We start from the raw sequence: 17,159 nt of genomic DNA, 5'->3' as shown, positions 1-17,159 counted from the left end.
AAACTTCTGCTTAGCAAAAGAAACCATCAACAATATGAGAAGGTAACCTATGGAATGGAAGAAAACATTTATAAATTATGTTTCTGATAAGAGAGTAATATCCAAAATATGAAAAGAACTCATGCAACTCAATAGCAACCAAAAAAAAAAAAAAAAAAAGAAGAAGAAGAAGAAGAAGAAGAAAAGAAAAAGAGGAGAAGAAAAAGAAATTTGGTTAGAAAATGCACAGAAGAAATGAATAGACACTTTTCCAGAGAGGGCAACATCACTAATCATTAAGGAAATGAAAATTGAAACCACAATGAAATATTTTCTAACACCTGTTAGAATGGCTGTCATTAAAAAGACAGAAGATGGCAAGTGTTGGTGAGGATGTGGACAAAAGAGAAGCTTTGTGCACTATTGGAAGGAATGTAAAGTGGTATAGCTACTATGGAAAACAGTACGTAAGTTACCCAAAATAATAAAAATAGAACTACTATGTGATCCAATAATTCTACTTCAGGGTACGTATCTGAAGGAAGCAAAATCACTATCTGAAAGAAATATCTGCACCCCTGTGTTCATTGTAGTGCTTTTCATAGTAGCCAAGATTTGGAAACAACTTCAGAGTCCATTGATGGATAGAGGGTAAAGAAAATGTGAGGTACGTGGATAGATAGATCTACTATATGTGCTGTTTTCCATGGTAACTGTACCATTTTACATTCCCTCCAATAGTGCACAAGGCTTCTCTTTTGTTAACATCCTCAACAACACTTGTCATCTTCTGTCCTTTTAATGACAACCATTCTAACAGGTGTTAGATAATATTTCATTGTGGCTTCAATTTTCATTTCTCTAATGATTAGTGATACTGCCCTCCTTGGAGAAGTGTCTGTTGCACATTTTCCAACCAGATTTCTTTTTCTTTTCTTTTTTAGATATTGAGATAAGTATACATCTATCTCTCTATCTATCAATCATCTAATCTATCTATCTATGAATACTATTCCACCATAAAAAAAGAAAGGAAGAAATCCTGCTATTTCTTATAACATGAATGGACCTTGAGGGCACTATGCTCAGTGAAGTTAGTCAGAGAGAGTAAGACAAATACTGCATGATCTCATCTTTATGTAGAATCTAAAACAAACTCACAGAGAGAAGGGATTGGTAGTTGCCATAGGCATGGGTAGGGAGTAGGAGAAATGATTGAAGGTCATTAAAAGGTACAAACCTCCAATTATAACATAAATAAATTCTAGGGATGTAATGTAAAGCATGGTGACTGTAGTTACCAATACTCTGTTATGTATTTAAAAGTTGCTAGGAGGGGTGCTAGGAGTCCTGGGATCGAGTCCTGCATTGGGCTCCCAGCTCCATGGGGAGTCTGCTTCTCCCTCTGACCTCCCCTCTCACGCTTTCTCACTCTGTCTCTCTCTCTCTCTCTCAAATTAATAAATAAAATCTTTTTTAAAAAAAGGATTTTTTATTAAAAACAAAAAGTTGCTAGGAGAGTAGATCTTAAAATTTCTCAGCACAAGAAAAAAATTATTCCTATGTGAGATGATGGATATTACCTAAACTTACTATGGTATTCATGTTGTAATGTATACATATTTCAAATCATTGTGTTGTATACCTTAATCTTATACAATGGTACATGCTGACAATAACATAATACAACTGGGAGAAAATACTGTCAAAACTCGATAATAAGAAAATAAGCACCCCAATTTTAAAAGATTTGATGAGGGCAATTATGTAAACAGACACACTGCCAAAGAATATATAGCAAGTCATAGAAACATCCAAAAGGATGCTCAACATCATTAGGAAAATAGATCTTAAAAGCACAATGATTTATTATATACTTAGCATAATGGCTAAAATTAAAAATTCTCATCATACCAGGTGTTGGTTGAGGATGTGATTTCCACAACTGGAATGACATACATGACAATGCCATACAATGACAATAAGAATATAAAATGATAACAACCTCTTTGGAGAGCAACTTGGCACTTAGAAAGAGACATCGACACCTCCCCATGACATGAGTATTCCAATCCTTGGTATTTAGTCAAGAAACATAAAAGCATATGTCCAAACTAAGACTTCTATACAAATATTCATAGCAGCTTTATTTGTAAGAGGCCAAGAGTGGAAACAATCCAAATTCTATCCACAGGTAAATGAATTAAAATATTGTGTTATATCTGTATAAAAGACTACTATTTGTGAGTTAAAAGGAGTGAACTATTGATACATACTACAGTAGGGATGAATCTAAAAATAAAACAGAACAAAAGAAGCCCGACAAAAAAAGAAATTTCATACTATGTGATTCCATTTATATGAAATTTCTGGAAAATTCAAGCTCATCTATGGTGACAGAAAGGAAATCATAAGTTGCATGGCATGCGCTTGTGGGGTGAGTAAGATGGAGGGATTATCAAGGGGCATGTGGAAACTTTTCGGGCTGAATAAGATTACTATCTTGATTATGATGATGGTTTTATAGACTGATTTGTATTTATGTCAAAACGTATCAAGTTATATACTTTATGTTTAGCTTCCTGTATATTAATTATGCTGAATAAAACTATTTGAAAAAAACGAGTAGGGAGAAAAAAGAACACTAGGAAATAAGACAGGGAAGTTTCCTAAACTCTCTGATCTGCGCCCCCCCACCCCCATCCCCCATCCTTGCAATTGTGCTTATTTGATTTTTTTTTTTTTTTCTTTTAAAAGACTAGGGGCTGGGGCACCTGACTGGCTCAGATGAAAGACCATGCAACCCCCCCACCTTTTTAAAGTTTTATTTATTTAGAGGCATCTGGGTGGCTCACTCGTTAAGTGTCTGCCTTTGGCTCAGGTTGCCTTCCCAGGGTCCTGGGATCAAGCCCCATATCAGGCTCCCTGCTCTGCAGGAAGCCTGCTTCTCCCTCTCCTACTCCCCCTGTTTGTGTTCCCTCTCTCACTGTCTCTCTTTCTGTTCAAATAAATAAATAAAACCTTTAAAAGTGTATTTATTTATTTGAGAGAGAGAGAGAGAGCACGAGCATGCGAGTCAGGGGAAGGCAGAGAGAGAGAAAGAGAGACTCTCAAGAAGACTCCCAGGAACATACAGCTCTTTGATCTCAGGGTCATGAGTTTGAGCCCCATGTTGAGTGTAGAGATTGCTTAAAATAAAAAAGAAAGGAAAACAAAAGACTAGGGGCTATATTAGGAGAACTAAAAAACACATAATGACTAAATGCTGATAAGATTGTAGTCAAACAATTACATTCTCATCTTACTTGTGTCTATATAAATTGGTATAGCACCTTTGGAAAACCAAATGGCAATGCATATCAAGAACTATTTAAGTATATCCTTTATGTATTTTTATATCTTTTAATCCACTAGTTCCACTTCCAGAAATGTATACTAAAGAAATAATATTTTAAAAGTGAAATGCTTAGAATAAAAAAGAAACAGTAAAAATCTTAGTGAAGTATTTTATTTCATTTTTCCCAAAGATTTATTTAAGAGAGAGAGAGTGCATGTGCATATGAGCAGGGGAAGGAGTAGGTGGAGAGAGGGAGGGAGAGAATCTGAAGCAGACTACTACTAAGCTCAGAGCTTGATGCAGGGCTCAATCTCACAATCCTGAGATCAGGATCTGAGCTGAAATCAGCAGTTCGATGCTTAACCGACTTAGCTACCTAGGTGTCCCTTGGTGAAGTATTTTAAATGGCAGAGGGCAAAAAAAACAAAACCGCAGAATGTATAACAGCAAGAGAATGATTAGGTCATTTTTGTTAGTGCCACCAAAGAAAAGCAAATCAATTGCATCTAGTATCATAAGAAATGCTTATGATATATTATTTTCAAAATCAGAATACAAAATGATTTCTACTCTATTAATGCAATTAGTTAAAAACGATGTCTATGGATGGGAAAGGTTCTAGGGAAATGAAAATGGTTTATTTGTCAGGATGTCATGATTTAGGGTGAATTTCCTTTTACAGTTCTACTTGTATTGGTATAATATGACTTCTTTAATAAAGAATAAAATAATAAAGATAGATGAAAACAAACCAGTGAATGTATCTTAATATGCAGTTCTCATAGCTACAATACTGAGATTTTAATCAGATGACATGGTACAAAGATGGTTGAACACATTCATTTACCTTCCACCAAGAATCCACTCAAATGACAAAAATTTATTAAAGACATAAACTTACAAGGACACTGGAGAGGCAGAAAATAAAATTTAGAGAGATTTAAAACACATGAAGAAAGTGGAATCAAGAGATGCAGGATGAAAAAGCTGAAAAGCAACCTGATTTCCATTATAGGACCCCCCCTGCCCAAAAAAGTATAAATTGCCAGCAGCAACTCCCACAACCTAGGTAGCCAACATGAGTGAGAACTCTTCTTTGGGAGATCTGATTAGCCCATGGAAAAAAACTAAAGATAACCGCACAGAGAGAATGGGGTAGCAGGTCAAACCATGCCCACAGAGCTTACAATGACCACTTTGGACTTCATTCTTATATATGAGCATACTGTCAAAGATCATCAGTCATTTTGGAAAAACATCCAAATGATAGGAGAACATAAAGTGAAGGAGAGAGAAAGAATCAAAGAAATAATTCAAGAAAACTTTTGCTGAGGGCGCCTGGGTGGCTCAGTGGGTTAAGCCGCTGCCTTCGGCTCAGGTCATGATCTCAGGGTCCTGGGATCGAGTCCCGCATCAGGCTCTCTGCTCAGCAGGGGTCCTGCTTCCCTTCCTCTCTCTCTCTGCCTGCCTCTCCATCTACTTGTGATTTCTCTCTGTCAAATAAATAAATAAAATCTTTAAAAAAAAAAAAAAGAAAACTTTTGCTGAGAGGTGAGTTTCTGGATTGAAAAAGCCAACTGAGTGTCTAGCACAATGGATGAAAACAGACTCTCCATAAGGTACATAATTCTAAAAATTTAAGTGCACAAAGAAAAGATTTCACAAACATCCATGAAGAAGGAAAAATTGTTTGTGTGCCAATAATCATTCCTCATTCCTCAATATTTCAAAATGCTCAGTAGCACACTGGAAAGGACTGCTCTAAGTACCTCTGTTCCTGATTTATAATAAGACTTGCCTTTTATGAAATCATATGTCCTACATACTTTCCTGTTGGCCTCCTTTGCCTGATTACATTTTGTTTTGTTCTTCTGTTGTGAAATGAATGTGTATTTTCTTTTAAAGGTGTGCATGTATCAACATTGTTGTCTTTATTTTGTTTTACAGTTGTTTTTTCAGCAATGATATTTGAGACTATTACAAATCAAGATCTGCCTGTGATCAAGTGTGTTTTAATCAATCATAAGAACAATGATTCATCACTGGGGATATCATCATCGTATCCCATGGTAAAGTAATATTAAAATTCTAACATTAGTTATTTTCTCCAGAGGCCATACTTCGTAAGCTATTGAGGTTTAGCACAGCTATATGGGTTTTTCCTTTTGTGTGTTTAAATATATTATGTACTTATATGCACTCCATTCTATCTAGAGTCATGTTCTTTCCTGGTCTGGATTCAGGAAAGACACAGATACTCAGCATGAATAAGTAAAAGGAATTACCCTTTCTCCTTAAAGAGAATTTAGGCTTCTACCTTAAACCCAAGTCCCTAATTTCCGAGTGCCTCCTGGATCTAGATATAACAGATTTTTCATTTGCTCATTAAAACCCACCTATATTTCATTTCCCCGAACCTACACCTATTCTTATATTAAATGATTTCTGTTTATGGGCCTGTCTAGTTTCTGGGCTGGAGAGGTCAGCATTATTTTAGACTACTTCCTCCCCTGCACCTTCACATTCAGTCAGTTACCAAGTCTTGTCAATTCCCTTTCTTTGATAATTCTCATATAATCACCTCATATTCTCTGGTCTCATAGCCACTTCCCTCATTAACTCCTCTGTAATCACAATAATATCGTAACTGGCTTCTTCCTTCTCCAGTTCATTCTGATAGGGCTCCCAGACGATTCTGAAGCATGGCCACATCCTTTACAGCCGGCCTTAGAACCGTCAGTGGCTTCCCATTAAACTGACATGCAAATTGCTCCGTCATCTGACTCTGGCTCCTTCAGGTTACAAATTTGTTTTCCATCACCCTTCTCCTTCATGAAATTCCTCTAACAGCTTAGATATTTACTCAAAGGAAGGAAGCTTAGATAATAGAGAACTGAAAATATTAGAAACACGTAACAAAAAGTGAACATGAAGTGCAGCCAATTCCATGAACATTTCAAGCTAAGGATTCATACCAATATAAAGTCATTCTGTTTTCTTCTACATAAATAGAATACATAAACACATAACATACACTACATGATGCCCTGGACTTCACTCCCTACCCCCTAAGATCAGAGATAGTAAAAATATTCTCAAATTTAAAATATAGTGTTAAATAGGTTTCCATAACATTCTACATGCATGGAAAACTCCTGATTTAACTCGTGATTTTTTTATGCCAGAAGCATGGCTGGTTTTACTTTTTTAAAAACAGGTATTGGCATCATAGCATATTGCTTATTAATAATTAATATTTTTGCATATAGTATTTCAGTATGCTCAGAAAAATGTTGATATTATTGGCTATGCTGTTTTAAACTTTTGGTGTCTTTTCAACTTAAGAAAATAGCTGCACATGTTGAAGTGTTTTCTTAGAAAACACAATCTGTAAAAGAAGCTAATAATTGGTCTTGGCTCCTAGGATTAAGTCCTGCATTTCTTTTTCATGTTGTAGAAGTTATGTTCTTATGCAATATTTAGGATTGTTTTAAGACCTAGTCTCTCAAACAACATTAAACAGATAATCCTACAAATCCTAGATGATGCAAAGATGAGCAGTCTACATAATGTGCTTTCACCTTCCTGAAGTTGAAGCTGCTCCTTTTGGGCATTTTCCCACTTTAGTGGGGAAGTGTATTGTTAGGGGGGCAGTGGTCTTTTAAAAATTGGTTTTGATTTCTTCCACAGTTCACGTTGCTCAGATAAGACATCTTTCTGAGACTCTTACAGTTCAGGAGTGTTTTGAATAACCAAGCATTCTAGTAGACGAAACTTGACAATATAACTCTATTAAATAAGCAATTACATCCTTAGCTGTATTACCGATAAAACCTGGAACCAAAATAAGATGATTTTACTGTTCCCACAATCCACTTAATTGTTGTTTAAAACCTGAATGTTTTCACCATTTATAATTTTTGTTTGAAGATGAATGTAATATATGCTGAGTTTCTCCACTGTAAAGTTACTGTTTTCTTTGTAAATAGCAGGTATTTGGGGGCATTTGCCAATATCCTATTTCTCCTCCAGTTTTCACCTGCTGGTTTTAGCACCCGTTGGTGGATCTTGCCTACAACAGTTATAACTGTGATGTTTGCCTAATGATAATTTTCTTTTTCCCTTATTCCCTCTACATTTCTAAATTGGAATTGCATAAGGAAGGGTTCTCTCTTCTCTCCATTTTATTTATTTATATCATATGGACTCAGAGATATTTATTTTATTCTATGATTTATAACCCAAGACTATCAGTTTTATTTTGTTACTCAGATTTGTACAGCTTTGGCCATTGGGAGCTACTTCAGGCTGTCTTCTATGTCCCTTCAACCTGTGCCCGTGTTTTCTCAAACACTGCCTTATTTTCTAGTAACTACAATATAGTTCAGGCCCATCTTGCATTTTTCCTGCCTTAGCCCTAAAATTAGCCACTTCTCAAAACAAAACAAAACAAAACAAAAACAACACTGGGTTTTTTGGAGAATAGTATTTAGAAACCATGGTCTGAGAGCTGGGTGTGCTCATTTCTATTGGGATGCCTCTGGGCCCTCTAGGAAATGTATATATGTATGTATGTATGTATACAATCTCCCCCACCACCACACACGACACTTTGTCTCTCTATCATCTCTACATCTACCTACTTACCTATCTCTAGATCACCATAAATTCATGCTGATAGCTATGATGTCAATTCAGCATCAACGGTTTTATTGTACTTTTTCCTCTTTCCCTATTTGTTTTTCTCTCTGTGATAGAAACAAGGTTCTCATTATCTATAATAAATGACTTACATAAACCTGGTATATATATAAACCTGGTATATATATATATATAAACAAATTTCAGAATTGCTAACCCACATTACAGTGAGAAACAGATTCACAAACTAGAATAGAGTCTTTGTGCATAATTCTTTTTGTCTTTAACCATACAGTATCCAGTGTAGTATTTTTCTATTATTTATGTTAGTTCTTTTCTTTCCCACCCCCTTTACCATGGTTACATTATGAATCTGTAATATAATTAAAATTTTTTTTACTATTCCATTTTGAGTCCCCCCCAAATCCTGGTTGTTTTAATTGTTTATTTTTTTGAGTATGTGAAATTTGTTTATGGTCCTAAAGCCAAAGGTGTATAAAAAGATATACTCAAAGAAGTATTACTCCCTCTTCATACCTATAACCAAGTTTCCATTCTTTTCCCACCTACTTCTTGTTTATAGTCAATCCCTTTAGCTTTTTTTTTTTTTTCTTTTTTAGAGAGAGTGTGTACGGGGCAGAGAGGGAGGGGTAGAGGAAGAGAGAGAATCCCAAGCAGGCTCCATGCCCACTGTGGAACATGACAAAGGGCTTAATTCCATAACCCTGAGTTCCCAACCTGAACCAAAATCAAGAGTTGGTCACTTAACTGACTGAGCTACTCAAGTGCTCCCACTTCAGATTTTTTTGTCTTAGTCCTAGATTTCTTATGCCCAAAATAAGCAGATACATATGTATTTTCTTAATCCCCTTCTTTCTTACATGAGGTGTAGTATATGTGAAAGTAGCTATTTTTTCACTTTTTTTCACTTAACAGTATATCCAGATCACTCCAAATCAGTTCATTGAAATTGTCCTCATACTTCTTTATAGCTGCACAGTACTCCATTATGTGGAGGTACCATTGTTTATTCAACCACTCTTCTGTGTATGAGCATTTAGTTGGTTTCTAGTATTTTGCAATTACTTGTTTGTAGGTATAGGTTTATACATATATCCTCAAGTGGGGGTTGTTGGCTGAAAAGATGGGTGCACATGTAATTTCATTAGCTATTGCCAAACATTCCTCCAGAGGGGTCACACTGGCTTATATTCCTCCAGAAATGTATGAGAATAGCTGTTTCTTCACAACCTTACCAACACCGTGTGTTGTAATACTGAAAAATTCTTGACAGATTGATAGATGAGAAGTAATACCTCAGTGTTGTTTTAATTTGCGTCTTCTACTGATAACTGAGTTTGAACATTTTATTCTTATGTTCAAAGGTTATTCTTGATATCTTCCTATTCAGTTCTTTTTCCCTTTTTTCTACTGTGTTTTGGTCATGTGTCCCTCATTGGTAACAAGCTCTTCATATATTAGGGGTATATTAGGGATATTATATTTATAATATATGTTGCAAATATTTTCTTCTAGTATGGCAGATTTTTTTTTACCTGGTTTTGATTTGTCTTTACTTTATTCTGTGCCTCTCCTTTAAGATCCGGCTCAATTTCTGGACTTCATGAAGCCTCCCCACTACAACCCTCCCAGCTTAGTAGTTACTTCTTCCTCCTCTGAAGTTCCAGGACACTTAAATTTGCCTTTCAAAATAACTGGTATCTTTTTAGAGGGTACATCATATTTCACCTGGTGTTTTAATTATTCCTTCTTACTAGACTTGAAACACTTTAAGGACCAAATCAATGTCTTTTCTTCCAACTCCCATAGTGCCCAGTACATGGTCTAGCACTTAACAGATACAGAGTAAATGAACTTATCATTTACTTGCTGAATAAATGGATAAGTAAAACCAGAAATTATGGCTTATGATCAGTAGCAGAAGACCTACCCTGCTCTTCACCTGAAGAAGCTTGTGTGTGCGTATTTGTGGGTATGCACACGTGCACACATGTGCGCACGCGCATGTGTAGGCATGCTACATTGTGTTTGAGGGTAGGAGATGAAGGGTCCAGAGACAGAAGTTGCTACTACACCCTCTTTCAATGTGTCTCAATTACTTAAAGTAGGGAAGAAGTGTGGTGGTGGTGAAGAGCCTGTGGGGGTATCTGCCCAGAAAATATTTTGTTTTTTAAATTTCCTCTAACACAATTACCAATTTACTATTACTGTGTAGATTCTTATCTACATACCAGTAATCACAAAAGCAGTCTTATGCATTTTATGACTACTGTTTGTATATTAGTTCGTTAGAGCTGCTGTACCAGAGTATCACAGACTGGGTGACTTAAACAACAAATTTATTATCTCACAGTTCTGGAAGCTAAAAGTCTAAAATCTACATGTCATCAGGGTTGGTTCTTTCTGAAGGCTGTGAGGGAGGCATCTGTTCCAGTCCTCCGTCCTTGACTCCTAGAGGTTCGTCTTCATATTCACATGGCACTTTTCCTAGCATGTGTCTTCTTCAGATTTCCTCTTCTTATGAGAACCCAACGCAACAGCCTCATTTTGACTTGATTACCTGTGGAAAGGCCTTATATCTAAATAAGGTCACATTCTGAGGTAGTGGGGGTTAGGATTCAACACATGAATTTCAAGGGGACACAGTTCAACACATAACCATATGTAAAACATATTAGAAATGCAGCCTAAACTCAATTATCTTTTTTTTTTTTTTTTAAGATTTGACAGAGTGAGCAAGCACAAGCAAGGGGAACAGCAGGCAGAAGGAGAAGGAGAAGCAGGCTCAAGCCCAGCAGGGAGCCTGATGTGGGGCTTGATCCCAGGACCCTGGGATTATGACCTTGAGCTGAAGGCAGACACTTACCCAACTGAGCCATCCAGCCACCCCTCCCTCTATATATTTTTTTGAATATTTTATTTATTTATTTGACACAGAGAGAGAGTACAAGCAGGGGCAGAGGCAGAGAGAGAAGCAGATTCTGCTGAGTAGGGACCCCGACATGGGGCTCAATCCCAGGACCCTAAGATCATGAGCTGAGCCAAAGGCAGGTGGGTGCTTAACCAACTGAGCCACCCTGGTGCTCCTATCTCTTCTTTTGAGAATTGTAAATAATAGGATTTTCAGTTAGTAATACATTCTCCAGCGCAGTGGGCAGTACATCAACGTGAATCTATTTGATAAAGGTCCCAGCTAAGAAGAGGATGTAAAAACATGCATGAATAGTGAATTCACCTTGTTTCCACACAGGCATCAGAAACCCCAGAAGACCTCGGGTGCGCCTTGAAGTCTGAGAGCACAGAGGCCGTGTATGGAGCAGCCACTGTGGAAGTGGACATGTTGGCGTCCATCACGCTGCAAGTACTGGTCAACACCCCGGGGAACATTTCCTGTCTCTGGGTCTTTAAACACAGCTCCCTGAATTGCCAGCCACACTTTGATTTACAAAACAGGTGAGTGGGGGGTGTGGGGGTTGGGAGCACCCACAAGGATTTTGGGAGGAAAACTTCCTTACCGTAGAATGTAGTTCGCCTGGAGTTTCTTTTCAAATATTTATCTATATCCATCATAACTGTTATCTCCAGTGAAATAATGAACTAAAAATATAGTTAGGGCATGAATACATGGCTTTATGTGTTTATCCAACCTATAGGATTTCTAACACAGAAAATGAACTCTAGTGTAAATTACAAACTTGAGTTAGTACCAATATTGGTTCACCAGTGGTAACAAATATACCACACCTATGTAAGATGTTAACAATAGGGAAAACTCTGTGTGTGTGTGTGTTGGGGGAACATATGTGGGATCTCTCTGTACTTTCCACCTGGTTTTTCTGTAAATCTAAAATTACTCTAAAAAATAAAGCCTATGTACCTAAAAAATTGCATATAGATATAGTTAGGGCCTAAGAAGGCAGTGAGCAGCTGGAAAAATGTAAAACAAACAGGGAAAGAATATTTGGGATTTTTATGGTCTCTTGTTTTTTTTTAATTGGATCTTGTCTTAAAGATAAAAAGTTAGAAAATGTTCATTACATTCTACTTCAAGTAGCCAGAAGCTTCTTTCTGGGAAATACTAGGGGAAAGAACATTTGGTTTTAATCTATTTTGTTTCACAGTATGATGAGCAGAATTGCCAGTGATATCCACAAAGTATTTTAATAGGAAACTGATCTGGGTATGATGGAACATGGGTCTCATGATCCAGAAAAATATCTTAGCCAAGAATTGTGATGGAATGGCCAAGTCTGTGTTTGACTCTGTTCTGATTGTGCCCCTCTCACTCCTTAACGCCCCCCCCCACACACCCGCTGTCTGGGTCCCCCTTGCTGAGACCAGATGGGGGCAGTAACAAAGAGACAAAAGTCATTCAAATGCCCCTTGGTAATTCTAAGGCTACTTTTCTCTCCAGTTGTTAGGGTGTTCTGGTGCCCCATGGTGTAGAGGAGTCTCTGTCTTTCCAGAAACCATGCAGTAAGTGGGACCCAAATGGCCTACAGTGGGTATCCTGTCCGACTGAGGTATGGGGGAACATTTCTGTGACTGACTTGTACCAGATTATTTGCATTTGTTCCCTTAACGTCAAATAAACTCGTAAGTAATTTTTAGGAAAGTGGCTATAATTCTAAAGTTTGCTTCTAAATCTTGGAACACATCCATTTTCCTTTCCTCTTTTGAGACTGTATTACTCACTTCTGTTTTTTGGTTATTTGTACCTTGGGGTTAAACCAAAGCACTCTTCTATTAAAAATTTTGGCTTAAAGAAATGTTCTGGTAATCCTATTAAAATTTTATACCACAACATTTCCCACTGGATTGAGACCAAAAAGCAAATGCAGGCAGGGTTCTTGTCATTCCATTAGATTTTGCCTTTTTTGATTTAGGACCAATGGTCCCATTTGTCAGTCCCCATCACCGGTCTTGACTAATAGGTATTAACTTGACTGATCGGTATTACCTAATCTTGTGGATTAGTTAATACCAAAACTATTTAGCAATTTGTCCACGATAGAGACTTACTGTGGAAATCTAGCTCTGGGCTCATGGCTAGAAAGCTTGAATACCTAGGCTGTGATCACTGTCTTCCAGTTGCCTATGATATGCATTAAATGTTCACAAATGGTACCAGGACAATGAGTGGTTCAGAGAAAGCAAGCACAGGACCGGAGTATTGCAGGCACCAATCAAATATGTCTCCTGCTAACCTACGAATAGTATTCTGGAACCAAGCAGCTTGGAGCTCTAGAGCAGGGCAGGGCATCTCTGCAGAAATGTGCATTTGGATTGCCTGGAGACCTTGTTCAAATGCAGATCCTGATTCAATGGGTCCAATGGGTCTGGGCAGGGTCTGAGAGTCTGACTCTCAGTGGATGGTGGGCTGAGATTAACACTGCTAGAGAAATCCTACACTCTTGAGTAGTAAGCATCTAAAGGTCAGAAAGCATAAATTTACACCCAACATCACTCAACAAACTATTAGAGAATATCGTAAGCTTTAATGAAAATAGATATCACTGAACACTTTGAAGTTTCTTGGAAGAGATTGCTCCTAGACAAATGTATTGGTATCGAGCCCCTAAGAAGTTCAAAGAGCGAAAACCGAGCCATCTTTCTCCTTACATATATGTGATTTTTCTCCTTCACATAGGATAATGGCTTGTGTTAGATTTTGCTTGAATTCTTTCATCTACAGAGAGAGTCACGCAGAAGAGAATGTTCCTTAGCTCTGGGTATCTTGCTCGTACAGTCATCTGGGTCTGCAAGTGGGGAAGTGAGGCTGGTGGTCAGGTAACAGAACATGACTGTGAGGTGCTTGTCACTGAGGGGAATGGTCTGCTCTTGCTGGCAGGAGTGAACCCCCAAGCCTGTGCATTTTGTCCCTCTGAGAGGCCTGAGAAGCATGGGGTGAAGCTGCTGGAATGGAGGTCCCTCATTCTGAGGGGAGGGCCTGAATGAAGTCCAAGTCAAACTAACCAGGCTCCGGCAGAGTGAGAAGCTGCCAGCCTCCGGTGCCACAGTCAGAGATGGAACGTGGGGGCCCCCTGTGCTGCCCGCTGACTCAGGGTGAAATTTTATGTTTTAGTTTCACACATTTTCCAAAATAACCAGTTCTCTTTCTTGTTTTTTTTTTTGTTTTGTTTTGTTTTGTTTTTTCATCAGAGGAGTTGTTTCCATGGTCATTTTGAAAATGACAGAAACCCAAGCTGGAGAATACCTACTTTTCATCCAGACCGAAGCTACCAATTACACAATATTGTTTACAGTGAGTATAAGAAGTAAGTGCACCTCGCTACTGGGTATTCACAGTATTCCAAAGGAGTGGTTTAGCCCTTGAGCTTCCTGCCAGCTGCTGGAGACACAATATTCAGGTTTCCCTCAATATGTGGTTGAATAGTTGAATTCACTTCAACCATCGGGCATGACCTGTGGACTCTCAGAACATTCTCTGTTCAGCCCCCTTTTTTCAGTGACATGACTGACAGGGAAGAAATGGAAAATAATTTTGATCTTGACCATGGAGTTAGAAGTCCTGGGTTCTTACTCTGGATCTGTTCCTACCACCTTTGGAAGGTCACTTAATTTCCCTGAACCTCAAATTGCCTATCTGTAGAACGGGGATAAAAATACATACCTCACAGGATTGAAAGATTCCCACACCATCCCGTACAGCTCTCTGAGATTTCGGAAGATGTCCGTGTCCTCTCTAACAAGGTAGTCACCGGCCATACATTGCTCTTGAACATTTGACATGTGGCCAGTGTGACTGAGGACCAGGTGTGACTTTCATTCATGTTAAGATGTTACAAACTGGACTTAAATAACCACATAGAGCTTATGGATCCTTGATTTGTACAAATGCTAGATCATTCCGCAAACCGCCAGGAACAATCCAAATGTTGTTATCTGTGGAGGCAACTGTGCAGTTGGCAGAATCACCCCGCGTGTGTGCTTTCCGGCTTCTTGTTTCCTCCCAGTTCTGTGCAGGCCTAGGAATTGCACCCCCTCAGCTCCTAGACACCGAACACTTCACCTCACATGACATGCAGGGACTAGAGGTAGGTGCCTTCACATACATCCTACTGCCTTTAGGGACTAAGGCAGCACTCCCAAATCTCTGGGTTTATGCCATTTTATATTATATACTTATTTTTTAGGTTTTATTTATTTGATACAGAGAGAGAGAGAGCACAGGCAGTGGGAGCAGCAAGCAGAGGGAGAGGGAGCAGCAGACTTCCCACTGAGCAGGGAGCCTGATGCGGGGCTCCATCCCAGGACCTGGGATAGTGACCTGAGCAGAAGGCAGAGACTTAACCGACTGAGCCATCCAGGCACCCCTAGGCCATTTTTTAAAAAATATTTTATTTATTTATTTATTTGACAGACAGAGATCACATGTTGGCAGAGAGGCAGGCAGAGAGAGAGAGGAGGGGGAAGAAGGCTCCCTGCTGAGCAGAGAGCCCCAAGCGAGGCTCGATCCCAGGATCCTGGGATCACAACCTGAGTGGAAGGCAGAGGCTTTAACCCACTGAGCCACCCAGGCACCCCCCACCCCCAGCCATTTTAAATTAGGTTACCTGGCCACACCTGAGGATGAGGCTTCCTATTCCTTGTAAGTGACTTGAAGGCACAAAGCCAGGGTCCAGTCCACGGAGGTGCCGTGCTGATAACCATGGATAGTATTCTGTATGTACCATCTGTGCTGAGGGGGATGCCGCTGGCACCATCTCATTGCCTCACAGCCATTCCCCCTTCATGCAGCTGGGAAAACAGACACACTGGACACCACTGGAAGCCAGGTCTACGCAGTCTACACCACACTGTACTGGGGCTTGTGGTCCTAGCTGCTAACACAAAGAGCACCTGTGGCCATTTAGATCCCTATTAGTGTCACCTTAATTGGGGCCAGGGGTGGTGTGGTAGGTTTCTAAAATCGGCCTGTAAGGCAAGAAATTAGGTAGAGTCAAAATTTGTCAGAAGTTCTGAAAAGCCCTTCAGTTTACTCTGATATGTATAGGACCAGAGGCCTGAAAGCCCAAAAATCAAAAGAGAGCTTTTGTTTCTCTTTGATTTTGGTCTTATTCCCTGTCCCCTCCTCAGTCCCTGATCCCATTCTGTGGAACAACGGGTCTCTGTGGTTCAGTTCAATTCGGAAGGGAATCAACGATTCTTTGCTTATTGTCTTTCTTTTTTTGCCAAATGTTTAGAGTTGAATTTGTGTCAGATAAGTGGTGTCTGCTGTTGTCTTTATTATATGTAGAGTATCTTCTTTGCATTTCAGATTTATAGTGTAAAAATATGACAACTATTCAGGTAAATTGTAACATGCTTTCAGCATTCTGGGTGAGGCTAAAAAAAAATCGGGCGGAAGAGACTTGGCAACATCCAATGTGAAAAAGAGGAAAGGGTTTACTAGCAAACCACAAGTTTAGCAGTAACCAGCAGTTAAGGCCTGGTTACCTAAAAAAAAAAAAGGAAAACTGAACCTTGGCAGCATTCATGAGAATGGAATGTTGGAATGTCTAGGTTCAGGAAATGAATGGATGATTATTCTTCTCAGACGAATATTGACAAAACAGAGCAACCAGATAGTGAAGAACTTGGTTAAATTCAAACAGCTGAAGGATTTAACAATGTTTAGCACAGAGAAGAAAATATTTTGAAGGGAAGAGACTGATGGCAGTGTAATGTAATGTACTCTTCTGGAATATGAGTCAGGGAACCCTGGCCTAACTAGTTAAACCATGGATGAGGGCGGGGCACCTGGGTGGCTCAGTTGGTTGGGTAACTGACTTTTGGTTTCAGCTTGGGTCATGATCTCAGGGTCACAGGATCAGGCCTATGTGGGGCCTGATCAATGGTCAGAAATTGCAAGAAAGAATAAAAACCATCACATAATGAAAAAAGATATGTGCAATTCATGTAATCAATAAAGGATTAAAAATTGTAATAGGTAAATAGCTTCTATCAATCAGTAAGAAAAAAACAGTAGAAAAATGAACAAAAGACGAGTAGACGTTACACTTTCAGAACACGAAAACTAAATGGTCAATAAATATATTAACATAATAACTGAGAAAAACAAATTAAGACCACACTGAGAGGGGTGCCTGAGGGGCTCAGTCTGTCAAGCGTCTGCCTTCGGCTCAGGTCACGATCTCATCATCCAGGGATCAAGTTC

At 38.8% G+C, this 17,159-nt stretch overlaps 1 protein-coding gene across 1 annotated transcript in view; it reads left to right on the top strand.

Annotated features, from left to right (window-relative positions):
* FLT3 (fms related receptor tyrosine kinase 3) overlaps window positions 1-17,159 on the top strand; it is a 75,242-nt gene that overhangs the window by 17,237 nt on the left and 40,846 nt on the right. Inside the window, exons 2-4 of the mRNA XM_059377815.1 lie at window positions 5,264-5,385; window positions 11,229-11,431; window positions 14,141-14,256. Coding sequence (XP_059233798.1) covers window positions 5,264-5,385; window positions 11,229-11,431; window positions 14,141-14,256 — 441 coding nt within the window. The remainder of the gene's footprint in view (window positions 1-5,263; window positions 5,386-11,228; window positions 11,432-14,140; window positions 14,257-17,159) is intronic.

This window comes from Mustela nigripes, chromosome 15 (genome assembly GCF_022355385.1).
Source record: "Mustela nigripes isolate SB6536 chromosome 15, MUSNIG.SB6536, whole genome shotgun sequence".
In the NCBI taxonomy this organism is placed as follows: domain Eukaryota; kingdom Metazoa; phylum Chordata; class Mammalia; order Carnivora; family Mustelidae; genus Mustela; species Mustela nigripes.
Note: the sequence above shows the minus strand (reverse complement) of the source record. Positions and strands in the feature narration are given on the sequence as shown.